Source organism: Rhinolophus ferrumequinum, chromosome 25 (assembly GCF_004115265.2).
Source record: "Rhinolophus ferrumequinum isolate MPI-CBG mRhiFer1 chromosome 25, mRhiFer1_v1.p, whole genome shotgun sequence".
Lineage (NCBI taxonomy): Eukaryota > Metazoa > Chordata > Mammalia > Chiroptera > Rhinolophidae > Rhinolophus > Rhinolophus ferrumequinum.
The window spans coordinates 5,437,443-5,463,162 of record NC_046308.1 but is presented as its reverse complement, the minus strand read 5'-3'; the positions used below and the strand labels follow the sequence as shown (position 1 = coordinate 5,463,162).

General features: G+C 55.8%; 1 protein-coding gene across 3 annotated transcripts; it reads left to right on the top strand.

Annotated features, from left to right (window-relative positions):
• The first annotated feature begins 494 nt into the window (after nucleotides 1-494).
• On the top strand, nucleotides 495-24,013 carry SETD1B (SET domain containing 1B, histone lysine methyltransferase). 3 transcript variants are annotated; one of them, XM_033097814.1, is made up of 17 exons: nucleotides 495-643; nucleotides 1,130-1,317; nucleotides 1,538-1,636; nucleotides 2,269-2,539; nucleotides 4,561-4,673; nucleotides 5,537-6,760; nucleotides 10,274-11,089; nucleotides 11,547-11,808; nucleotides 11,900-12,228; nucleotides 12,311-12,416; nucleotides 12,939-13,424; nucleotides 14,667-15,917; nucleotides 17,048-17,214; nucleotides 18,913-19,044; nucleotides 19,130-19,249; nucleotides 19,328-19,465; nucleotides 21,376-24,013. In XM_033097814.1, the coding sequence occupies exons 2-17, from the start codon at nucleotides 1,144-1,146 to the stop codon at nucleotides 21,547-21,549; spliced, it is 5,862 nt and encodes a 1,953-aa protein (XP_032953705.1). In that variant the 5' UTR covers nucleotides 495-643; nucleotides 1,130-1,143; the 3' UTR covers nucleotides 21,550-24,013. The 3 variants fall into 3 exon arrangements, with proteins under 3 accessions (XP_032953705.1, XP_032953706.1, XP_032953707.1); XM_033097815.1 differs by lacking the exon at nucleotides 495-643 and adding an exon at nucleotides 818-955; XM_033097816.1 differs by lacking the exon at nucleotides 495-643 and adding an exon at nucleotides 1,003-1,021.
• Nucleotides 24,014-25,720: the final 1,707 nt, after the last annotated feature.

Here is a 25,720-nt window from a genome sequence, read left to right as displayed (position 1 = left end):
CACACACTCACACACCCCAAAACCCCAGTCCTTTTCCCCGAGCCCCCACGCGCCCACCTCAGGTCTTGGCAGTTTGGAAACAGTTGTGGAGGCCCGAGGCGCACGCCGCGGCTCAGAGGGTAGCCTCAGCCGTGGAGGTAGAGCCCGGGGAGACCCCTTCCCCCGCCCGCTAAGCCCCCCACCTAGGTCCCAGCAGAATAAATAAATTAAAAGGCCTTCCCCCAGGGAGGGGGGAGGCAGTGTGGGAGCGCGCGAGTGAGGGGTGGGGGGCCGCTGGGGCCCGGGGCTTTGGCGGCGCAGCTGCCGCCGCCGGGAGAGTGCCTGGGGAAGCGGCGAGGAAGGAGAGGGGAGGAGGAAGAGCGGGAGGAGGAGGAAGAGGAGGAGGGTGAGCGCTCGGGTCGGGCTCCTTAGCGGTGTATTGTGGGATGTGCGGCTACTGGGAGCCGAGCCTCCGCCGCCAGCCGCCTCCCGGGCAGCAGCAGCAGCAGCAGCAGCGGCGGCGGCGGCAGCAGCTCCGGGCCCGGCAGCCGCGGCCGCGGCGCCCCCCCCTCCTGGCCCCCCGTCTGGCCGCCCCGGCCTCGGCTCCCGCGGGGGACACCATGTACTGGCTGGCGGCGCAGGGAGGCCGGCGCCCGGCGGGGATGTAAGCGCGGCTCGGGGAGGGAGAGGCCGCGGCCGGCAGCCGGGCGGCCCGAGCCCCCAGCCCCGGCCCCGACCAAGCGGGCGGGCGGGCGGACGGGCGGGCGGCGCCAGGCCTGCCCTGAGCCCCGCGCCCCAGCCGGGCCGACCGAGCGAGCGAGCGCCACGCCGGGCTGCGGGGCGGGCACTATGGGCCGGAGCCCGCGTCCTCCGGGCACCCCGGTCCCCACCAGCCCGCACCGGAGGCCCCCAGGAGCCCCTCGCTGCTGCCCCGAGACGGTGGCCGAGCGGGCGGGCGCCTAATTCTCCCGGAAGGGTTATTATCTCGTTACATTCTTATTTTGGGGGGAGCCAGCGAGACAGTGCCTTTTGGGGCGCGCTGGTAAGGTGGGAGGGGGTGGGGGCTGGACGATTTGATTCTTTCGCGTGTGTGTAGAAGCGGCCGCCGCCGCCGAGGCGGCGGAGACGACAACAACTTGCTCGTCTTCAGGTTGGGTTAACGGCATGGAGAACAGTCACCCCCACCACCACCACCACCAGCAGCCCCCGCCGCAGCCCGGCCCTTCGGGCGAGAGGAGGAACCACCATTGGAGAAGTTACAAGTTGATGATTGACCCGGCTCTGAAAAAGGGGCATCATAAACTGTACCGCTACGATGGGCAGCATTTCAGCCTGGCGGTAAGTAGCCGGCGCGCCTCCCCGTCGCCCCCACCCACCCCCAGCCACGCCGGGGAATGAGGTCCGAGCGGCCCGGGGACCCCCGTCCAGACCACCGGGCCAACTGTCAGCCGGGTCCCCAGCCCTGGAGTTTGACAAGTGCCAGGAGGAGGGGGGTCTGCCCCTGCCTGTGGGGATTGGGACCAGCCCTCCCATTCCGCCCCCCAATTCCTCCCTACAGATGTCCAGCAACCGCCCGGTGGAAATTGTCGAAGATCCCCGGGTCGTCGGGATCTGGACCAAAAACAAGGAGCTGGAGCTGTCGGTGCCCAAATTCAAGGTAGGACCCTTCCCCCGGCCCCAAAGTCCCTCCCCCCTCCCACCCCGAGTTCGAAAATAACGCCAGTCCTGACCGAGCCCAGCCGGATTCTGAGTTCCCGCCGTCCCGGCCGAGGAAGTTTTGACGGGGAGGGGGAGATTGCTGCAAGAGGGGTGTCCCCTCTGAGCTACAGTAAACAGAATAACACTGCGGTGAAACTGTAATCAAGGCGCTGATACTGTGTCCTGCCCGCCCAGCTGGGGGCTCCGGGTCCCCACCTGGCTCCTGCCAGCCCGGGGGCTTGGCTCCGGGACCCGCCCCCCTTCCCAGCCTTGAGGCTTTAGAGAAACAACTTCCTAGCCCAAGGGGTTGCCCCTGACCCGCAGCTGGAAGAGTAGGCCAGAATGGGGGTGGGGGGTGGGGAAAGAGAAACTGTTTCTTTTTCCCCTTTCCTTTCGAACCCAGAGGACTTCCACGTTCCAAACGATTTAATCCTTCGCTTCCCGGGCCCGCCCGCGTGCATTTTTTTTTCCAAAAAAATTTTTTATTTTTTTACCCTTCATTGTTTTACACGGGCTGGCGAGTGGAGAATGTTCTGTTTTCCCTTCAGTTTCAATGTTCTCCAAACTCCCTTCCCCCTCGTCCCCTGCCAGATCGATGAGTTCTACGTGGGCCCGGTGCCTCCGAAGCAGGTGACATTTGCCAAGCTGAATGATAACATCCGCGAAAACTTCCTGAGGGACATGTGCAAGAAGTATGGGGAGGTGGAAGAGGTGGAGATTTTGTATAACCCCAAGACCAAGAAGCACTTGGGCATTGCCAAGGTGGTCTTTGCCACCGTCAGGGGAGCTAAGGAGGCCGTTCAGCACTTGCATAGCACTTCTGTCATGGGCAATATCATCCACGTGGAGTTGGACACCAAAGGTGAGTGGAGGCTGCTGGCTCAGGACACCCTGTGGAGGGCGCAAAACCTGTCAGTGTGACCCCTTTCCCTCCCGGAACTCCTCTTGCAGTGTCGGGGACCCCCTCACTCTTCCTTGGGTGCCCTCCTACAATCTTATTTTCTTTGCCCCCTCCTGAGGGTAGAGTCACGTGGAGCTAAATGTGTTGTCTGTTGCTAGGAGACAAGCTGTAATTTACCAAATGTGCCGGTCCTTGGCCACTGCACCCCTAGGGACCACCTAGAAGCTTCCCCACCGCTGACACCCCCTCAGGCCCCTCTCCGAGCCCTGGTGGCCTGGGTTTAGACAGTCCCCAGTGTTGCAGTATGTTAGGGGAAGAGGCAGGGTTTGTTTATTTGGGGGGGTGCTAAGGGGAGCCACTAGGATGCATTTCAGTACATAAAGAGTAGGTTCCTCAACTAACAAGAGAGTCCTCCGAGGATCCAGGGTGTACGTCCCTCCCCATACCGCCCCTAACCCCTGGAAGTGAGAACCAATCTGGGCCCAGAGTGAGGTTTCATTGATAATGTTCCAGATACTGCTCCGCGGCTGCACTGGGTGCTCCAGGGTTGACACTGTCTTCCCTCCTCTCTCTTAAAGAGACAGTAGCACCTCCTGAGCAGTGCTGGCTCACTCCCAAGTGGCTGGCTGGGGAGGCCACACCTCCCACCCTCGGGGTCCTGGGAGGCTTCTCCTGGATGCTGGCTGGAGGGGCATGCAAGGACTCTAGTTCCCACCAGGACAGAAGAAGGTGCCGGGTTCTCTGAGGACCAGCCAGCCCTGTGACTGGGTCCAGAGTCTCTTGAGGTCTCTTAGGAGAACCCTGCCTGGGCAGGCATAGGTGGAAGGCTTCCAGGGATTTTGTGAGCAACTGGGGCATTCAACTTAAGACAGAAAAATCTAAATCTTTATTTTTGGTTCTAATAACGAATACATGTTGACCGAATCTCAGGCGTTGCTGGGGGCTATGGAGGGGTGCATGTCCCGGGCAGGCACTGTTATCCCATAAGTTCTTGCTGAGCTGTACCTTGTTCTGAGTCTCCTGGGGGCACAAGCCCAGGTTCCTGTCCAAGCCACAGCTCCCCTCACATCCCTTTCTCTAGTTTCTCAGACTCTGGGGGGGAATACAAACCCTTTCAAATCTACATCTCTCTCCGGGGGCTGCAGTCCTAAGACTTCAATGTGGAGCCCTTTCCCTCCCGTCACACACCCACGTTAAGCAGTGTGTGATCACCAAAATTTCATTTCTGCAAACAAAAAAAAGGGGGTGGGGGTGGCCCTCAGAGACTGCTAACTAAGTTTGTATTTCAAGAAAGAGACCAGTAATGCATAGCTCAAGGAATGCGTCTTCTTTGCATATGTAAGCAGCTGCCTCACAGGGCTCTATAAATATCAATAATCTGGGGCCCCCTGGTCTGCAGAGGCCTTCTCTGCTGGTGGAGTGGGGTGGAGGGTTACCAGACATGGCTCATGGGGCCGAGCCCCAGGCACAGCTGGGGAGTCTGGTCAGAGGAAGGAGGCCTGTGGAGTTGACAGGAATGGGGTACTAGAGTGTGTTTTATAAACGCTGCTGGTCACCTGGCCCCAGATAGTTAACAAAAAACTGTCACTTCTGTGTCACTGGGTCTGCTCTCCACTTGCTACCAGGCCCTGGCATTTAAGGGGGAAGGCAAAAGGACAGGACTGGGAAGACCTGATTCTTTGGGTGCCCAGGTGACAGGAAGGGGCTTTGTATTGAGTGTGGCATTTTGTATTTGGGGGAGTCCCAGCCCCACAAGGCATTAAATTCTGAGTCTCAGGATGAGAAAAATCACACAGTGTAGCAGCTTCACTGAACATATAGGACTCCTGAGTGAGGTGCAAAGAGAGGTGGGAACTTGGTCAGGGTCACACAGCTTCTCCAGGCTTGGGGTCTCAGGCACAAGGGCCCCACAGGCAGCCGTCCTGTGGAGGCTGTCCCGTCTGAGAGCCTCGCTGAGTCCTTCATCCCTTGTTCTTCCATAGGGGAAACCCGCATGCGGTTTTATGAATTGTTGGTCACAGGCCGATATACACCCCAGACCCTCCCAGTGGGCGAGCTGGATGCTGTCTCTCCGATCGTGAATGAAACCTTGCAGGTAGGTTTCTCACCATCAGCACCCCCTCCCCATCACCAGCTTACTGATGTGCCCCTCACCCCCACTGTCACCATCTCCAGCCTTGGACACCAGAGCCTAGGAGGGAAAGTAGCCTGGCCATGCACTGGCTGGGAGTCCCACAGACCCCAAGACCACCTGGGGCCCACTTTCCATGTGGATGCTGAAACTGCTGCCCTTGATGTCCTGTGCATCCCTCTAGCCCTGCCCCCAGAAAGCAGAGTTCAGGTCCCTCTTTCCAGAGCAAGACTGACTCCTTCCCCAACCACTGCCTCCTAGGACCACCTTCACCTAGAGAGATTCTCATCCCAGCCCTTCCCCAACCAACCTTAGGAATAGCTTTTCCAGAATGAAGAGACTTTGCTCATTTGCTGGTCAGCTGAGTTCATTAGGTGCATTTACCATGTCATACTATTTAAATCCTAAAACACTGGGAGGCTGGAGGGGACAAGGCCTTTGGCCACCCCCACACTCCCAGGAACATAGTTTCCATGGTTTTTCTTGCTGCTCCTGCGGGAAGGTCTTTGATTTCTGCCAGCCTGAGACAGGAAGGAAATCCTAGTTAAAACCAAGATGTCAGGATCTTCTGTTTTCTCTGCTTGAGGGATTAGGAAAAACCCTCAAGGTTCTCTGAGGATAGTTGGTGACTCTAAGAGTAGAGAAGGGTTAGGATCATCCAGAAACTCCTCTTCAGTCCCCCACCCCCCAATCCTTTTACCATGCTGCAGGTCTAGAGTGACCAATTTGCCTCTGAGCTCCCCAGCAGCCAGAGTGAGAAGGGAAAATAGCCCCATTCCATTCCATGTTCCCCATCCCCGTGATGTCACCTACACCTCTCTCTCTAGCTGTCAGATGCCCTGAAGCGCCTCAAGGATGGTGGACTGTCTGCAGGCTGTGGCTCTGGATCATCCTCTGTCACCCCCAATAGTGGTGGGACACCCTTCTCCCAGGACACTGCTTACTCCAGCTGCCGCCTGGACACACCCAACTCCTACGGACAGGGCACACCCCTCACACCACGCCTGGGCACCCCCTTCTCCCAGGACTCTAGCTACTCCAGCCGCCAGCCCACACCCTCCTACCTCTTCAGCCAGGACCCCACGGTGACCTTCAAGGCCCGGCGACACGAGAGCAAGTTCACGGATGCCTATAACCGCCGCCACGAGCACCATTATGTCCACAACTCTTCTGCAGTCACTGCAGTGGCAGGGGCCACGGCTGCTTTCAGGGGCTCTGTGGACCTCCCATTTGGGGCACTCGGCAGCAGTGGCCCTCCATTCAAGGTTCAACCACAGGATTCAGCCACGTTTGCCCACACTCCACCACCTGCCCCAGCAACCCCCGCTCCTGGAGTCACGTTCAAGTCTTTCTCTCCCTATCAGACTCCTGTGCCCCCTTTCCCCCCACCCCCTGAGGAGCCCCCCACCACAACCACCTTTGGGGCCCGTGATAGCGGGGACTTCCGAAGAGCACCTGTACCTCCACCCTTGCCGCCCACTGAGCCCCTGGCCAAGGAGAAACCGGTCACGCCGCCTGGCCCACCACCCCCCGATGCCAACAGCATGGAGCTGGGTGGCCGGCCGACCTTCGGCTGGAGTCCTGAGCTCTGTGACAGTCCAGGCACACCCACACTGGAGGCATCACCTGCAGGGCTGGAGAAGCCCCACGACAGCCTGGACTCCCGCATCGAGATGCTGCTGAAGGAGCAGCGCACCAAGCTGCCCTTCCTTCGGGAGCAGGACTCGGACACGGAGCTCCAGATGGAGGGCAGCCCCATTTCCTCCTCTTCCTCTCAGCTCTCCCCATTGGCCCCCTTTGGCACTAACTCCCAGCTGGGCTTTCGAGACCCCACACCACTCTCCTCACGCCCCTCCAGCACCGGCCTGGAGGATATCAGCCCCACGCCACTGCCTGATTCGGATGAGGATGATGAACTTGACCCGGGCCTGGGGGCCCGGCCCCCACCTGAACCAGGCCCCCCAGACCCTGCCGGTCTTCTGGGCCAGGCAGCTGAGGTGGCCTTGGACCTGGCTGGAGACAGGACCCCAACCTCAGAGAAGATGGATGAGGTACCACCATGTCTGTCCATCTCTGTCTGGGATTAGTTTTGTCTGTCTTGTGTCTCCCTCTTTCCCCCTTTAAAATGTTATCCCCTTAGAAAATCTAGATAAGACACAGAAGCAATAGGGCTAGGACAGCCAAAATAATAGGTCAATCAATATATGGAGAATAAAACGAGGATGCAAAAAAGCATCAGGCTGAGCATTTGGTTTGGCCCTGAGCTCCCTAGCAGCCATGGAGAGAAGGTAAACATGACCAATTCTGTTGCTCACCTTGTTAGGTATGGGAAATCAAGACTTTTCCTAGGGATCAATTCTGACTTGAGGTTCTTTGGTAGGAGTTTGCTGAGACCCCAAAGAGTATGAATTGTGGTGATGATTCTGGGCCCCCTTCTTTGTTGGGTGGCTTGGGGATGATCAGGGCTGATCCTGAGGCTCAGGCAAACTGGGGAGAGAGGTTGCCCAGAGTGCTTTGCTGGTCTAGGCTAGAGCACTGTCTCCCAGAACCTGGTACCCTCTGAAGAGATGGGAAACTATGGTGGGCAGGCAGGGAGGGCACTGAAATTTCCCTTCTGCTCTCCATGGCTCCAGGAGTGAAGGAGTTAAGGGTTAGTCCCGGAAGGAGGCCCACAGCCAGAAGCAGGCAAAGTTGCCCTCTCTCTACACTCTCCTCATCCTTAGATCCTCACCTGGGGTGTCAATGCCCAAACCTCCAGTCTCAGGGTTGGGGTGAAGGTTGCTGTGTACCACATTCTCCTGGTGGGGTGTCTGGGGGAGTTTAGTTTTAGGTCATTTTCCTTGGCTTCCATTTCTCCCCCTTCCTTGTCCAGGCACCTGCCCTGGCCCTCCTGGAGACCTGCATTGGAACCTGTGGGCCCGGCGGGCATGAGCAGCCAGGGGTTTAGACAGAGCTCCGTGCCCCTGTGGGTGGCTGCGGGGCAGAGGGTCCCCCTTCCCAAGCCCTTTGATTAGGCCGGTTTGGCTGCCTCGGGGAGGAACAGTGAAGAACTTGGCCTACCTGGGAGGGGATGGCAGGTGGCTGGGCTCCAGGGGGCCAGCCTCCAGGCGATTCTGGGGAAGTGGTTTCAGGGGCCAAGGAATCCAGGCAGGGGAAGTTGACAGGTGTGCAGAGGTGCTGGCCATCCTCTCTTCCCTTCTTATGGCTGCCTGGGGTTCGGGTATGTTTACCATGTTGACCGCCTGGTCCAGGGCGAGGAAGTACAGAGTAGCCGGAGAGACTGAGCTCTCCCACCTTATCACTGTATGGAAGGGGAGACTGAGGTTCCAAAAACGGGGGTCTGGGACGCCTCAGGACCTTAATCCCGGGAAGCCCCGGTGTACTGAGCCTCCAGACTGGCCCTCGGGAGCCCCCTGCTGGCAGCCTGGAGAGCAGCACCCGGGCTCCTCCGGACTGAACTATGAGAGAGTCCCAGTTGTGGCTAGGGAGCAGTGCAGCCGGGGGGTCGGGGTGGAGGGCAGGGGGAGAAATTCCTTTTCTTAACAGCAGCTGGTGGTTGAAAGTGTAGGCTCCAATCCTTGAGCCTTGAGTCCCAGCTCTGTCACTTACTGGTTATGTGATTTTGGGAAAGGCACTTTCCCTCTCTGAATCTCAGTTTCGTCCTCTGTGAAATGGGATGGTGAGAACACCTGTCTCACACTGTCTTGGCCTAAGTGAGGTGCCCCAAGGGCAGTTTCCAGGCACAGCACGGGCTGGTGCTGGACGCTTGGCTAGTTCCCACCACTTCTCACCCCCGGGTGCCAGAGGGGCGGAGGGAGGGGCAGGCCGAGGGCTGGAGCACAGATCTGGGTCTCTTCCTGATTGGCTGGCTGCATGGACGGGTTAACCCTCTGTGTGCTGTGCCTGCCTTGCTGGACGCTGTCCAGGGCTGATCTCCCGTCGCTGTCCCTGAGTACCAGACTGAGCCTGCCAGTTCTCTCAGCATGTATGTGGGGACTGAGAGAGAGACAGACAGAGACAGAGACAGACAGACACAAACGTAGCAAAATCCAGAGTGTCCTGCTGCTGCCATAGGTTTGGTATTCCTTCTCTTGCTCCCTCCCGCATTTCCCTTTGAGAACTCCCTCACCTGTAGGCCGACCTCTGACCTTAGAGCCTGCACAGACCCCACCCCTCAGCCTTTACTTGCACTCCCTGTCTCTTGCAACCTACAAACTCGCTGTCTCCTCAGCCAAGTTCATCCGGAGCACCTTCCTGCCTCTTGTCCTGACACAAGAGCCTGGGGGTGGCCCGACCCTTTTCTCCTCACCCCTGCTTGCCCTCTCACTTCACCTTCACCATGTGGGCCCCAATGTCTCCGTCTAGTTCCTGTGCATCCAACTCCCCACAGCCCTGTGTCCTAATGTGAAGGGGCCTTTGCCCATTTTAGAGCCGGGATCATCCTTGACTCCTCCCCTGTTCACCTGGTACCTCCTCCCTGGATTCCAGCAACAGCCCCCTGACCGGCAGGCATCCTGGGCTGGAGTCTGACTGGCTGTGCCTCTTGGGCCAGTTGCTTTCGACTCCCTGGGTGTTTCCTCACGAGGCTACAGTGCAGATAAGAAATGAGACTCAGCCTCACACTGGCCCATACTAAGTATGTAGTCATGAGTTTAGGTGAAAAACTAATTAAGGAAAAACCTCCTATTGATGTACCCTTAGTACTGCTAAACTCCCTTGCTCAAATGTCACCTTCTCCACTGGGCTGTCTCTGCCACGGTGAGGACAGCAGGCTGAGCTGACTGGGGGCACAGGCTGGAGAGCCGCTTCCTGCTTTAAATCCTCCCTCTATCTCTTGCTGGCTGTGTGGCTTTGGGCAAGTTACTTAAGTTCTCTGTGTCCCATTTCCTCATCAGTAAGAATGGAAATAACAGACCTACTTTGTAGAGTTTTTCTGAGGATTAACTGAGTTAACATATATAGAGTGCTTAGAAAGGCACCTGGCACATAGGAAGTGCTGTAGAGGTGGTAATTATTAGTTTTATCTTCTCTGAATACAAATTGAAACAATCTCTCAAATTGAAACAGAATCTGTTTTCCTCTTCACACCCCATTTCTCCTCCCAGCTTTCTTTTTCTCCACCACAGACTATATGTTTCACATCTTCATCCTGGGTACCCTCTGCCTCTTCCCTCTAGAAGTTCAGCTCCATGAGAGCAAGAATTTTGTATCTCTTGTTCACAGCTGTGTTGCCAGCACCTAGAAGAGTATTTGGCACACAGCAGATGCTGAGTAAATGTTTGTTGAATGACTAAATGAATACTCATGATAACTGAATGAGGCAGGTACTATATTATGCAAATGGGGAAACTGAGGATTAGAGAGGTTAAGTGATTTGCTAAGGCCACATGGCCAGGAAGGGAGGGGACCAGGATCAAAATTGCAAAATTCATGTTGCTCACTAGTCTTGCAGAAGGCTTCTTCTCCAACTGCCTGGTGTTCAGAGTGGGTCTCTGGGACCCACTCTGGGTCTCTGGGACCCTCCCAGGCTTATCCTCACTGCTCCCTCCATGCTCTCCCCACAGGGCCAGCAGTCCTCCGGAGAGGACATGGAGATCTCGGATGACGAGATGCCCTCGGCCCCCATCACCAGTGCCGACTGCCCCAAGCCCATGGTGGTGACCCCAGGGGCTGTGGCCCCCTCTGTGCTGGCCCCAAACCTGCCACTGCCCCCACCCCCTGGCTTCCCACCACTGCCCCCACCTCCACCACCACCCCCACCGCAGCCAGGCTTCCCCATGCCCCCACCCCTGCCGCCCCCACCACCCCCACCGCCCCCTTCCCACCCAGCTGTGACAGTGCCCCCACCACCTCTACCAGCGCCACCTGGTGTCCCACCCCCGCCCATCCTGCCACCTCTGCCACCCTTCCCTCCGGGGCTGTTTCCCGTGATGCAGGTGGACATGAGCCACGTGTTAGGTGGCCAGTGGGGCGGCATGCCCATGTCCTTCCAGATGCAAACGCAGATGCTGAGTCGTCTGATGACAGGCCAGGGCGCTTGCCCCTACCCACACTTCATGGCTGCTGCAGCTGCGGCCGCCTCAGCTGGGCTGCAGTTTGTCAACTTGCCACCCTACCGGGGCCCATTCTCCCTGAGCAACACCGGCCCAGGCCGCGGGCAGCACTGGCCACCCATGCCCAAATTTGACCCATCAGTGCCACCACCAGGCTATATGCCACGCCAGGAGGACCCGCACAAGGCCACGGTGGATGGCGTCCTGCTGGTGGTGCTCAAAGAACTCAAGGCCATCATGAAACGCGACCTGAATCGCAAGATGGTGGAGGTGGTGGCCTTCCGGGCCTTCGACGAGTGGTGGGACAAGAAGGAGCGGATGGCAAAGGTGGGTAGGCGGGTGTGGGGCACCCCATGGTGGTGGGTGGGCAGGAACCCAGCCTGGACTCTCCTCCCAAAGCACAGTACTGAAAACGGGTACCCACACCTCTAAAATAGGGTGGTGGGAATATTATTTTGTGAAATGTGTATCGGTACAGATGTGCACTTACCGTGTGTGTCTTGTGGATTCCAATCTCCACAGTGGGAAAGTCACTGTCGGATGCAGGGAGCTGTGGTAGCCTGCTGAGTGGGTGAGGAAATTGAGGTTCAGTGAGGCACAGAGCACTGGGAGTGTCCTGAGAGGTGGATGTATAGTGCAGCCAGGTTCGCAGGAAGGAAGTGACGAGTTACTCTGTAGTTGTCACTGTTGGAGGAAGGCAGGCGGCTCAGGGAAGGCCAGCCAATGGGGTCGCTGGCAGCTCCCCCCGTACCATGGTGACCATTCCCTGCTCTCTTCACCCCAGGCCTCATTGACTCCTGTAAAGTCTGGCGAGCACAAGGACGAGGACAGGCCAAAACCCAAGGACCGCATTGCCTCGTGCCTGCTGGAGTCGTGGGGCAAGGGCGAGGGCCTGGGCTACGAGGGCCTGGGCCTGAGCATCGGGCTGCGTGGGGCCATCCGCCTGCCCTCCTTCAAGGTCAAAAGGAAGGAGCCGCCTGACACAGCGTCGTCTGGAGACCAGAAGCGGCTGCGGCCCTCTGCCTCCGTGGACGAGGAAGATGAAGGTTTGTGCCCCCCCACACACACAAACCAGGTGTGGCGGGTTCCTCCTTCCGTGTCCCCGGAGCCCAGCTCTGATACCCTCCCTCCCCACAGAGTCCGAGCGTGAGCGGGACCGGGACATGGCAGATGCCCCCTGTGAGCTCGCCAAGCGGGACGCCAAGGGCGTGGGTGTGCGGCGCCGGCCCGCTCGGCCCCTGGAGCTGGACAGTGGTGGGGAGGAGGACGAGAAGGGATCCTCGTCCGTGTCCTCGTCGTCATCGGCATCTTCCTCCTCCACGACCTCACCTTCGTCCTCAGCCTCTGACAAAGAGGAGCGGGAAAGCACAGAGGAGGAAGAAGAGGGGGAGGATGAAGGGGAGGAGGAGGAGGAAGGCCCCAGGAGCCAGCTCTCCTCCTCCTCAAGCTCGTCCACGTCAGATAAGGTGCCGTTGGGTCAGGGAGGCCTGGGGTGCCCGGCCAGGACAGGGGGACCCTGTGGCTCACCTGTCCATCCCTCTCCCCCAGGATGATGATGACGACGACAGTGACAGCCTGGACGAGTCTGAGAATGACAGCGAAGAGTCGGCCCTGTCGGAGGCGAGTGAGAAGGAGGAACGGGACTCAGACGGAGGTGAGAGGGGCGGGCTGTGGCCCTGGGCTGGCCCAGGGTCCCTCTGCAGAGGGCAGAGGCTGAGCCGGAGCCACCAATACTTCCTGGGCAATATGTCTTTAAATGTGAACTCATTAACACACAGATGCGCCGTACTGTATGATCCCATGTGTATGAAAGGTCCAAAGTAGGTCCGTCCATAGTCAGGAAGCAGACTAGCGCTCACCAGGGGCTGGGTTTCGGGGCAAGAGCTGAAGACGATGGTTTCTTCTTGAGCTCATGACAGCATTTTGGAACTAGACAGAGATGGTGGTTGTACACGTTGTGAATATGCTAAATACAACTGAATTGTCTAAAAGGGTTTCCTATTAGGAGGATTTTACCTGCATTTTAGAAAAGGGAGACTAGTTCACATACTCCTGTCCCCCCACATACCTGAGGGCCACCTTCAGGCCAGGTGTCACCTGTTGGAGCCCTTTGGGGAAGCACGTGGTTGGGGCACAACCAGTGACGGGAGGGCCTCTGCCCGTGTCCCCCATCCAGAGGAGACAGTGAGCATTGCCACCTCCAAGGCCGGACCCGGCTCCTCCAGTGAGAGCTCTGAGTCTTCTGACTTCGAATCGAGCTCCGAGGCCTTGTCGTCATCCTCAGAGGACGAGGAGGACCTGCTGCTAAGCAAGAAGGAGGAGGAGGAGGAGGAGGAGGAAGAGGAGGCAGCCACTGACGAGAGCGTGGCCCCTGCCGTGCCTGATGAGGCCTCGCAGGAGGATGTGGCGCTGAGGCTGTCGGCGAAGGAGCCCGTGGGCCTGGGAGAGGAAGTGGACATCGAGGCTGAGGACGCAGGCCCTGAGGAGCGGGCCCCCAAGCTGGAGGAACCCCCCCTGCCTATGAGTGTGGAGGAGCTGGCTAGTGGCAGAGAGCCCCCCGAGGAGCCAGGTCTGAACCAGGAAGGGTCCAGGTCGTTGTCTCCAGAGCCCCCGGTGAAAGAGGTGGAGGCCCGGCCCCTGCCATCCCCGGAGCCCACCCCAGGTAACACCTGCGGCCCCCGGGAGCGTGGTGGGACGGAGGCAGGATGTCCTGTCTGTCAGGACATCCCAAGCCTCAGTTTCCTATCTGTAAAATGGGATCCGTGGACAGTACCTTCCGCATGAGGTTATGTGGGAGGAGAGTGAGAGGACATAACGTGCCCGCGCACAGCCTGGCACCTGTTAGTTTCTCATAGGGAACTATTCCGTAGTGCCTGTATTTCCCCAAGGATTAGTCCTTGGACTGGTAGTCCCATGAGATGCTACTGAAAAAGGTCAGGTGTGCATGGTGATTTTAGCAATAGGCAGGTAGAGAAGCTTGAAGTGGTGGGCCAGGTGAGAGGGGCCGTGGACACTACCTCCTCCACCATCATGATAGAGCTTCACAGAGCGTGTTAAAGGCTCTAACAGTACCGTCCAGTAGAACTCTCTTCAGTGACAGAAACATCCAATACCTATCAATACTGTAGCCACTCGACACAATATCACTAAGAGCACTTGAAATGTGAGTAGCACTGTGGAACTACATTTGGATTGTTACTTACTTTTAATTAATTTAAACTCACATAGCCACACACGGTTAGTTTGTACCTCTAATAAGTCCTTCAGGAAAAAAAAATACTTGTCGTATTTTGTTTAAATCTGTTGTTTGGCTACAGAACCACAAGTCTTTAAATATTGTCACAAATATTCATTTAGCCTTTATTGCATCCCCAGTACTGTTCTAGGTACTGACAATGGAACTGTGGACCACACAGACGAAAATATCTGCCCTCATAGAGTTGACATCCTAGGTCAGGGTGATAGATAACAGCAGATAAGTTAGAAAATAAATTGTATGACAATGGACATACATACTAGGAGAAAACCTTAAAGGCTCTGACAAGTCCTGCAGAAAAGAGTCTTGTCGAATTGTATTTGATAGCAGACCCCATTTTCTTAGTCCACAGGATGTTCCCTGTTCATAGGAACACTGTTCTAAAGACAGTGTCAAAGGCCAGCAGCCATGTCTCTGTCTTTGATTTGCTTCACCAGCATTTATCATGCACTTGCTGTGTACCCGACCCTGGGCTGGGTGCTGAGCAGTCCTTGAGTGGTTTAGCTGGAGGGGGACAGTCCTCAGAACCTCGCGAGACTCAGGGCTATGAGTTGGTCAGGAATCAAGTACATAGTAGGGCATCATAAATAGGGCACTGAGAGGTGTTTGAATCTAATAGTGACCTGGTTTTTGCCTACCTCTTTGCAGGGGAGGACCTGGAGGTGGAGCCTGAACCCCCCACACTGCTTTCCTTACCCCTGCAGCCGCCATTGCCACCCCCTCGACCACCCCGGCCACCCAGCCCACCACCGGAGCCTGAGACCCCAGACCCCCCACACCTACCTGTCCCTCTTGAGCCTCCCCCCGAGGACCAGCCCCCACGTACTCCAGGACTCTGTGGCAGTCTAGTCAAGTCTCAGAGCACGGAGACGGTGCCGGCCACTCCAAGTGGGGAGGCCCCACTGTCAGGGGGCAGTAGTGGCCTGTCATTGAACTCCCCACAGGTGCCTGGCAGCCCCTTCTCCTACCCTTCCCAGTCCCCCAGCTTGAGTAGTGGGGGCCTCCCAAGGACACCTGGCAGGGACTTTAGCTTCACACCCACCTTTCCTGAGCCCACTGGGCCTCTGCTCCTGCCCGTCTGCCCTCTCCCAGCTGGCCGGCGCGATGAGCGGTCTGGCCCCCCAGTGCTCCTGGAGACGGGCCTGCCACTTCCTCTGCCCTTACCCCTGCCCCTGCCTTTGGCATTGCCTGTCCCTGTCCTGCGGGCCCAGACTCGGGCCCCTGCTCAGCTGCCACCCCTGCTGCCTGCCCCTCTGGCCCCCTGCCCGCCCCCCATCAAGAGGAAGCCGGGCCGGCCCCGGCGATCCCCGCCAGCCATGATCTCCTTGGATGGGCCGTTGGTCCGGCCACCAGCAGGGGCCACCCTTGGCAGGGACCTTCTGCTCCTGCCAGGCCAGCCACAGACCCCAGTCTTCCCCAGCACCCATGACCCCCGGACTGTGACCCTGGACTTCCGGAACACAGGGATCCCGGCCCCCCCACCACCCCTGCCCCCCCAACCTCCCCCACCCCCACCCCCACCACCTGTTGAGCCCACCAAACTGCCCTTTAAGGAGCTAGAGAACCAGTGGCCCTCTGAGGCCATCCCTCCAGGCCCCCGCGGGCGAGATGAAGTCACCGAGGAGTTAATGGAGCTGGCCAAGGTACGGGGTTCCTGGCGCCGGCCACCTAAGAAGCGCCACGAGGACCTGGTGACCCCAGGCTCGCCCGAGCTTTCACCACCACAGCCCCTCTTCCGGCCCCGGACGGAGTTTGAGGAGATGACCATCCTATATGACATCTGGAATGGCGGCATCGACGAGGAGGACATCCGCTTCCTATGTGTCACTTATGAGCGGCTGCTGCAGCAGGACAACGGCATGGACTGGCTCAATGACACGCTCTGGGTCTACCATCCCTATATCCTGCCAGACGTGGTGGGGGGGTCCTCCCCTCCTAGTATACAGGAAGCCTCCCCCCCCCTCTGGGCCTCGTCTCCCCTGATACCTGTGTAGACGATAGCGTAAGTCACTGTCACCTGTGGAGCAGTGTCCGTGTGCCAACACCAGGCCAGGCTCCATACGGAATCACCGCTGGCACTGTTAAACACATCCTCTGTGTGAGGCAGATCTTACTCCCAGAGTTAGCAGGTCTCAGAGCCAAACGTAACAGTGGCAGAGACTGACTGAGGACCTACTCTTCCTGGGCTCCCATCACCTAATTTAATCTTCCCAACAACCCAGTGAGGTAGGTCTATTATTATTCTCCTTTTACATATGTGTAGAAACCAAAGCTCAGAAAGGTTAAGTGACCTGCCCAAAGTCCACAGGTATGAAGTAGCAGAACTGAGATTCCCCCCCTTTTGCTGCCCCCCCCACCCCCACTCCGGTTCAAGCCGTTACACACATATAGGACACAGCTCCCTGGCCCATGCTGGTATTATGAGCTTTGCACTCCCCCCACCCCAACTGAGGCAGTCGGTTACCGGTCGTTGGTCAGCAGCTCACGGAAGCTCTCGCTGGCTGCCGGCCACTGACGATGGCTGCCGGCCATGCATGCTGGTTACCGGCCGCTCATGGCAGCACAAAGTAGCCCACGGCAGAGCTGAGATTTTAACTGAGGCAAATCTGGGCTCTTAACTATGATGCTACCCTGATAGTCGATTGTTAATATAGCATTTTGAGGTTGGCGCTATCATCATCCCTGTGCTAAACCAATTTATTGAGCACTTACTTTGTGTCAGAAATCCTGCTAAGCACCGTAAGCATGTGTAATCATTCAGAGAGGCATCATTATTACCCCAGTTTGCAGATGGGAAAACTGAGGCAGAAAATGGATAAGAAACACACTCAGGCCATGCACCTGGGTACCCCTCACAGAGTTCTGGCTGTCAGTGGAGTTGGTGGCATGGGTGTGGGCAGTGAAGCTGGATATTGCAGCCTCCTGGAGATTGATCTGAGGGTAGAAAGGCCGAGCCAGTGGGATGGGTCACCTGAGGGACCTTGCGGGGCTCACCATCAATGTCCATGTGGCCCTTGACCCACACCCACCCACCAGCCTCTCTTCAGCTAAGAAAAAGAAACGGGATGACGGCATCCGTGAGCACGTGACAGGCTGTGCCCGCAGCGAGGGCTTCTACACCATCGATAAGAAGGACAAGCTCAGATACCTCAACAGTAGCCGCGCCAGCACGGACGAGCCCCCCACAGACACCCAGGTACTGCCATCGGGTGCCTGGACACACCAGAGCCTCCTGGCCTGGGCAGTGGGTGGGGGTACTCCTAGAGGGGGTGCAGGCACGTTGAGGGGTTGTGGATCCAGAGGGGCTGGCACAGGGAGGAGGGCATCTGGTTGCTCAGGTGTGAGAGGTGAGGTGAGTGGTGGGCGGTGAAGAGCCTCCGAAGAGTTTTAATCAGGGACGTGAGCAGAGTTGAGTTGCATTTACAGAAGGTTCACTCATTCCTTTTTGAAATTAGGTAAAACATCGATTGGGCACTTGCTGTGTCCCAGACACTCTTGTGGAGCTATAGCAGTGAACAAAACAAAATCCTTTTTCTCATGGAACTTACATTTTCGTTGGGAATAGGAAATAATTAAGTGAACGAATAAGTGAATTCCAGGTGGAGACAATGCTGTGGAGAAACAGGAGAGGAGGCTATGGATTGGCAGGTCAGAGGGGATCAGAGAAGGTGACATTTGAGCCAGACTTGAATGAAGTAAAGAAATGAGCCATGTGGATAACTGGGAGAGACCACAGAGAAGTAGAAAGACGTCAATAAAAAAGTTAAAACAGAGGGGTTCACTAAATCCAGTAGGTCACACAGGGTGAGGAGATAGGGAGGAACCGACTCAGTGGTGTGAGAAAGGAAAGGAAAGGCGAGTCGTGGCGAAGGAGAAAGAGACTGGGTTTTCAGTGGGTTTGTATTCAGTGTGTGACAGCAGGCCACAGGAGAATTTTGAGAGAGGAGGTGAGGGTGGCATGGTTGTCTGGGATTTTCAAACCTCACCCTGGCTCCTGTGTAGAGAGCTGACTGTAGGGGTTCAGAAGCGAGACTGATACAGTCACTGCTGTTCCCATTCCAGACATGTGGATGGGTTGGACTTGGGTGGGTGTGAGGAAAAAAGGGGATGTATTTGAAAGAATATCAGGAATGTTAGAAAGGTCCAATGGACAGGACTAGAGGCTGGGTTACGTATAGGAGACAAGGGAATTGGGTGGGTCTGGCTTTGGGGGCCTGGGTAGCTGGATGCCAAACCCCAAGGTGGGAAGGGAGGTGGCACCTTCACTTTGGGACAGCTTGCGTTTGAGGGTTTTTGGGACATCCAGGGAGTGAGGCCTGGCAGGCACTCAGATACACAGGTACCATATAAATATGGGGAGAGGGACTTCCAGTCTCTGGGGACCCCCACTCAGGCATCAACAGCTTGGAGCTGTTAACTGAAGGTCAGAGTAGGGACAAGCTCACAAGGACACAAGGAGAGAACGTGTGGGGAGGAGTGCAGCTCCAAGCAGTAGGGGCTGGGCTGGAGGACGCGGGAGGCGAAGAGAAGGAAGGGATGCGTGGGTGTCCAGGGAGGATGCGTGGTTTTTAAGGCATGGGGGGCTCCGAGGGGTGGAATGAGAGCCACAGGGGTCGGAGTAGATACACACCCCCATCTTCTGTCCGAGAAGCAGAGATGCTTCTGAATCTTCCTGCTGAGATGAGAAAAGACAGCAAAAGTGAAGGTTAAGTTATGCCGTTACCTTTAAGACGGGAGGAGCTTGAGATTCTGGTGAGAAGAAGAGGTATTCTTAGGGACAGGACAGGCACGGATAAGCCCAGAGCAAGGAAGTTGGGGCAGCAGGGACCCAGAGCTTAGGGTGGACACCAGGGTCAGTGGAACCAGCTCCCTGACCTGTCACCACCCTGGGCAGGGCATGAGCATTCCCGCACAGCCACACGCCTCCACCCGGGCCGGCTCCGAGCGGCGTTCAGAGCAGCGCCGCCTGTTGTCCTCCTTCACTGGCAGCTGTGACAGTGACCTGCTCAAGTTCAACCAGCTCAAGGTGAGGCCGGGCCCGAGCAGGGCAGCAGGGGTGTCAGCGGGACCTGAGACCAGGGCTCTCATGCCTCCACTCCTTCCCCCCCAAGTTCCGAAAGAAAAAGCTCAAATTCTGCAAGAGCCACATTCACGACTGGGGCCTGTTCGCCATGGAGCCCATCGCGGCTGATGAGATGGTCATCGAGTACGTGGGCCAGAACATCCGCCAGGTAGGCACTGCCTGGTGGCCAGGTGTCGGGGCGGGTCCCGGGCTGGCCCAGCCCAGACTAAGGCCTCTTCCTGGCCAGGTGATCGCGGACATGCGGGAGAAACGCTATGAGGACGAGGGCATCGGGAGTAGCTACATGTTCCGGGTGGACCATGACACCATCATCGATGCCACAAAGTGTGGCAACTTCGCGCGCTTCATCAACCACAGCTGCAACGTGAGTGCCCAGCAAGGGACCACCACTGCTCTTGCCACTGTGCCAGGGGGACCGAAAGCCCCTGGCACGGGAACCGGCACAGCCTGATTCCCAAGCTCGGGGTCCACCGAGGGTGGGGTGTGCGGCCTTCCACATGGAGCCTTTCTCCTCTGAGCTTCAGTTTTCCCATCTGTGAAGTGGGTGTAGTGAGACGAAAGGTGCTCAGGAAGTGGCCCGTTCCTTTGGTAATGATGGAGTTCCTTCTCTGTGCTGGGCTTTCTCTGTGCTTCGGTGGGTCAGGCTCAGCCCTCAGAGGGCAGTGCTGTTCACTAGAAGTTTCGGCAGTGGTGGGAAAACTCTGCGTCCATGATGTCCACTGACTCAGTACTCACCCTGTGCGGTGTTAGCACTGAAATGTGGCCAGTGTGGCTGAAGAACTGAGTTCTGCATTTAATTTTAATTAGTTGAAACTGAAATAGTCACATGTGGCTAGTGATGACTGCAGTGGATGGCGGAGGTCTGGTGGGGGCGGGAGGCGTTGGTAACAAGGGTGGTTCTGGCACCGAAGACAAGCAAAGGGAGCTTCCAGCAGGAGGCAAGCCAGAGTCTGGGTGAGTACCCCCAACTCTAGCTTTGAGTCTGGACGTGGCTGCTTAGTGAGTGACCGCAGGCGACTTACTGAATGTCTCTGTGCCTCAGTTTCCCAATCTGTAAAACAGGAATGACGACGGTCTCTCCTTGTAGGTTGTTGGGAGGACCAAATGGGTTACTGAATGTGGGCCCTTTGAGTGTGCTGACACAGCAAGTTCTCAGTCCCTGCCAAGCTGCCTGGTTGTGACTTGATCATTGGGGGTGCTGGGGACTTTCCTGTCACTCTCTTGTGAGAGCTGAGGAATAAGGGGATTACCCAGGTGAGGGAGTGAGTGGGGCAAGCGTTCTGTTCAAAGGCCCTGGGGGCAGGGAGGGAGAACACCTGTTTGAGGGACAGCAAGGGGGGCAGTGGGGATGGACTGGGGGCAGGAGGGCAGGGTGAGAGCATGAGGTTGGCAGGGTTGGGGTGCCAGGTCCCTCAGCCTTACAGGCAGAACTGAGGACTTTCTCTCAAAGCCAAGGCAGGCCACCAAATTTTGAGGCATGAGGTGACAGGATCTGCTGTCCCTTTGGGAAGATTTCCCTGGTATCTGGGTCAGGAGTAGATTTTCTCAGAGGACAGAGAGGCAGCAGTAGAAACCACTGCAGTCCAGGCGTGGCTGGTGGTAGTAGGTCGAAAGCAGTAGATAGAACCCACTGGGTGTGGTGGTGAGTTGGATTTGGTCTTGGTGGGGTGTGGGTGTGGGAGGCGGAGGCTTGGGGGCCTGGGTGCATGGTGCAGCTGCACCCTAGAACTTAGGTTTGACATTACTAAGTCAAAGACATCTCCTGGAGCTGCCAAAGGCAAATACTGGGCAGCAGGAGGATTTCTGGGCCTGGCGCAGGGCTAGCAAACCTTTTCTGTAGATAGTAAGTATTTTTGGCTTTGTGGCCCAGACCATTTCTTAGCAATTACTTAACTACAATTGTAACAAAAGGAGCCCCGACAAAATGTGACTGAATGGGTGTGGCTCTGTGCCAATAAAACTTTATTTGCAGAAACAGGCATCTGGGGGCCAGAGTTTGCTGACCCCATCTGTGGAGCCCAGAAATGAGACCGGGGCCAGAAATATTGATTTGAATCACCTGTGATATAAATGGAAATTGAAGCTGTGGGAAATAATTATTATTATCACCATCATCATTCTTATTTAATATCAGAGGCAAGAGGTCCTGGTCACCCATATGGCAGTGGGCATGGGGGTCATGGCAGCAAGCAAGTGCAGCTCAGTGTGGTGGCCGTGGTGGTGGACGGCTGAGCGGGGTCCACAGCTCACCCTCCCCTCCCGCCCCGCCCACAGCCTAACTGCTACGCCAAGGTGATCACAGTGGAGTCGCAGAAGAAGATCGTCATCTACTCCAAGCAACACATCAACGTCAATGAGGAGATCACCTACGACTACAAGTTCCCCATCGAGGACGTCAAGATCCCCTGCCTCTGTGGCTCCGAGAACTGCCGGGGGACCCTCAACTAGGCCCAGCGCCCAGCGAAAGGATGTCAGCCGCCGCCAGGGGCTCCCCAGCGTGGACCCTCACGGCCCCGGGGCCTGGCCCCACCTCCCACCCCCATTTCAGGTGCTGTCCTCTACCCAGTGGCCATGTCAGGGCCTGGCGCCCCCAACACTACCCCCAGGATCCCCGTGGCTCCAGCCTCTCAGTGGGAAAGGGCTTCTCTGTCTGTCAGCCCATGTCTTGTGGTTTCTAAAAGAACTCCGTTGAGGATTTTTGTTCAACTTCAACATGAACTTCTCTTTGTCTCTGTGTTGCTCTCCCTGACTCGCTCCCCTTTCTCCATCTCTCTTTCTCTGTCTTTTCTCTTTCCCGTCTTTATTATTGTCAGCCTCCTTCCATGAATGCTGCTATGTTGTTTTGTCTTCTCTTTGCTTTCTTTCTCATCATACGAAGAGACATTTTAACCGTTGAAATGTGAAGGCAGAATCAGAGAGCGGGGACCCCCGGTGGGAGCTGCAGAGGGCTCCGTTTGGTTGGCCTGTGTTCTGGAACCCTTGGGCCAGGGCGCTGGGCCAGGTGCTGCAAAAAAGAGGGGGTCAGGCCGGGCGGCTTTGACCTCAGAACACTATGTAAGGCTCCCCCTCTCTGCCAGCGGACTCAGTGAGGAGAAGAAACCCCCCTTCCAAGTCCCCACCCCCAGTCTATTCCTTCCCCAGCTTCCTGGGGGCGCCATTTCCCCTCGCAGACCCTGGTAGAGCCAAGCTGGTCCCAGGTAGGAATTTCCCCTCTGGGCTCTCCCAGCCACCCCACACCCTGCCACCCCCAAAATCTTGGGTTCAATGTTTACTTTATCATTCGAATGCCAGCAATGAGGGAGCCTCCCGAAGGCCCCAGTGTGGGCCGGTGGGGCGCTGGGAAGGGTTATGTCTACTCTCTCCTGCCCTCACCTTCACCGGGCGAGAGGAGGGCTTCCCAGGGCAGGCGGGGCCCCTAGTCCCGCCACTACGGGTGTCTGAGGTGTCTGACTGTGTGCACGTGGCATTTTTTGTTTATAAGCTTCACCTGCTCACCCCTCTCCCCCACCCCCAGCCCACACCTGCCAACAGCCTCCTCACCCCAAGAAGTCAAGAGCATATTTATTTTCGGAGAAGATTATTTCTCTCAGAGAAAGGAAAATCTTGGTAAAGTTTTTAAAACTCAGATCTAAATCTGATAGGTTTTTTTTAACCCTTTTTACCCCCTTCCCGTCATCTTCTTCAGGGTTTATTTCCATGAATTTTTTTCTTGTGCGTGTATAAAATCAAAACGAAGGGAAAAAATAGGCTTTTGAAGTTCAGAACCAACTTCTGTATATACCTGCCATAAAGGACTTTTTCTCGGGAACATTGTTTCTTGTAGAAACATGTGGGAAGACTTTTTTGCTCATTTCTTTGTACTTCCAAAAGACCACACACACACACACACACACACACACACACACACACGCAAGTCCCCCGCACCCCAGAAAGCAGAGCAGGCATGTAAATAATTTATGGAAAGTGACTGTTGTGACCAGGAGTCATCCTCACCAAGAAGGGAGAGCTCCCTGTGGGGCCGCCCCCACACTGCGGATGCAGGCCTGGGGCCTCTGGTATCTCAGCTTGTGTCAAGCTTGTTATCATGTAAATTCTGTACAAAGAATTGTTATTTTTCTCTTTTTTTGTCATTGGTGGTTTTGTTTTTTTTTGTTTGTTTTTTTGTTTTGTTTTGTTTTTTAATTTCTTCACCCCACACCCTCTCTGTTTGAGACTGCCCTCTGGTTTCAAGGCCAGTGAAATCAGTGGCATTAAGACACAGAGCAGGGACCTGGGCATAGCGGTGAACTTCTCTTCCGTTTGCGGTTTTCTGCCTAACTGTGCAACTGAGGAAATATTTATTTTTCACATGAGGAAATGTGTAATTCGTAGAGACAGCTGATTTAAGTTACTTGTGCAGCCCCCAAGGGGCTGTCTTCATTCTGTCCCCACCCCTCACAAAAGAAGTGGGGGGTGATATGGGGAAACCAGGGGCCGGGGCCAGCCTTAGCCCTCACCCTGGCCTCACCTTGCCCAACCGGCGAGGGGCCGGGCCCTCCCCATCCCCAGGAACCCCCGCCCCACCCCTGAAATGGTTTGCCATATCCAGAAATGTGTTGGCCCATTTTTCTTTCAATGCCTTCATTTCTATTGAACAAATTTTGCTTTTACAGAATTGGGGGTTTCTGCTTTTTATTTTTCTTGTCCCTCCTTCCCTGCCTCCCTCCTCCTGAAAAGATGAGAACCCATAAATTTTAGGGATGTTTGTGCATATAGGCTCTATCATCCATATGTAACTTGTTTTGAAGAGAAGTGTTTCCGTTGTGGGTGTGTCTTGCTGTAAATATTTGTTCATATTTTTGTGAATTCAATACTATGTACCATTGTATTATAGTAACTTTTATAAAGCAGACCATAAATATACTGACTTTTCTTACAGATACGCCATCTCTCTTGCTCTCCTCTCTCTCCCTCTTCCTCTCTCTTCTTTCTGTTGGGGTCACACCCTGTTCTCACAGAGGGTGGGCTGGTTGGGCTGGGGGAAGAGGGAAAGAGTAGATGGATGTGGTCCTCTCAGCCCAGCAGTTCCTGAACTCTGAGCCCTGTAGGTGAATTCCGTGAACTCGGTCAAGTTATAGTCAGACTAGACCTTTGCACAGCTTTTTAAAGTTTTCCTTCTAGAACCTTTCTTAAAACCTTAACGAACACTGCTAATAGTTCTGCAGTTAAGGAAACAAGATCCAATATCCTATCGCCATCTCTGGAAGAACTCAAAAATGTTTCAGATTTAAGAAGACAGTGCTCTTGCCTGCATTTGAGGGAGGAAGAGGCTTTGATAAAATAGTCACAGGTTGAGAAGAATTACCTTTATGTAGTGTTTGTGGTATCCCAGGTAGGTCTCAACTCTGCTTTATCCATTGGTGGGGTAACTGAGGGGCCCACAGAGGGTTTGTTAGACGATGTCCACATATCCCTGAGAAGGACAGAATCAAAACCTCAGCAAGAAGCAGCATGATTGAAAAGATGCTGCATCTCACTTCTTACTACAGAAGTGCAAATTATATCACAATACCATTTCCCCTGTCCAGTGGCAAATAGTAGTTGGAAGATACCCAATGTTGGCAAGCATGGGGCGGGGTGGGGGACGGGCACACATGCAGAAATTGCTACCACCTGTAGGAGGAAAACTTAGATATTAACAATCAGTATTTAAAATAACGCATAAACTCTTGGCCCAGATGTTCCACTGTCAGGACCTGAACCCAACAGCCCCAAGTAGGGTGTACAAGGATGTTCCTGGCAGCCTCAGTGTGAGCAAAGGAACGAAGGCAGGGCAGGTGTCCGTTAGGGATGGGCTGCTTTTCGGAGTTGCACATCCGGACAGGTGAAGGCCACTGCAGCTGGATTTGTGGGAACAGAAAAACTGCTGAGGGTGAGGCTGAGCCAGGAGAGAAGGTAGTTGCAGCCCCTGGCCATTCATTCATTCAATCAACATTTATTGAACACCAATTATATGCCAGATACTCCTCTACGGACCGGGGATACAGGAGTGGAGAAATACCGCTCACCTTCATGGTGATGGCTCTTGTGAGCTAGACAGTCATGAAGAATAAGTACTACAGCCAGGAGAAAAATAGCTATGCGCGGAGGGTGTCCGTGGGAGGGGAGTGCTGTTTTAAATAGAGGGGTCAGGAAGTCCACTTGACCAACCTGGGAACCAAACTCAAAGGAGATAAGGGACCATTACCTCCCTGTAGACACCAGGGAGAAGGGCATTCCAGGCTGAAAGAACAGTGAGTGCAAAGGCCCTGAGGTAGGCCCCATCTAGTGTGTTTGAGGACCAGCCAGGAGGCCCTGCGAGACTGCAGCTGAGTGAGGGAAGGGGAGGGGAAAGGAAATGAGGTCCCAGAGATACTGAGGGGGGCATTGGGGACGCAGACACTGCAGGGCAGCACAATCCAGGGTGTCCAGCTCAAGGCACACAAGGGAAACACACACCCAAATTTGAGTTTTTCATTGTCTTTCTTGAAACTGCTTCTCTTTATATTTTCCACCTTGGTCAATGGCACTTGTGTTCTCTGCCTCTCCACCCACCACTGCTGCCGCTGGTTACTAAGCTCGAAACCCAGAAATCCTGGAC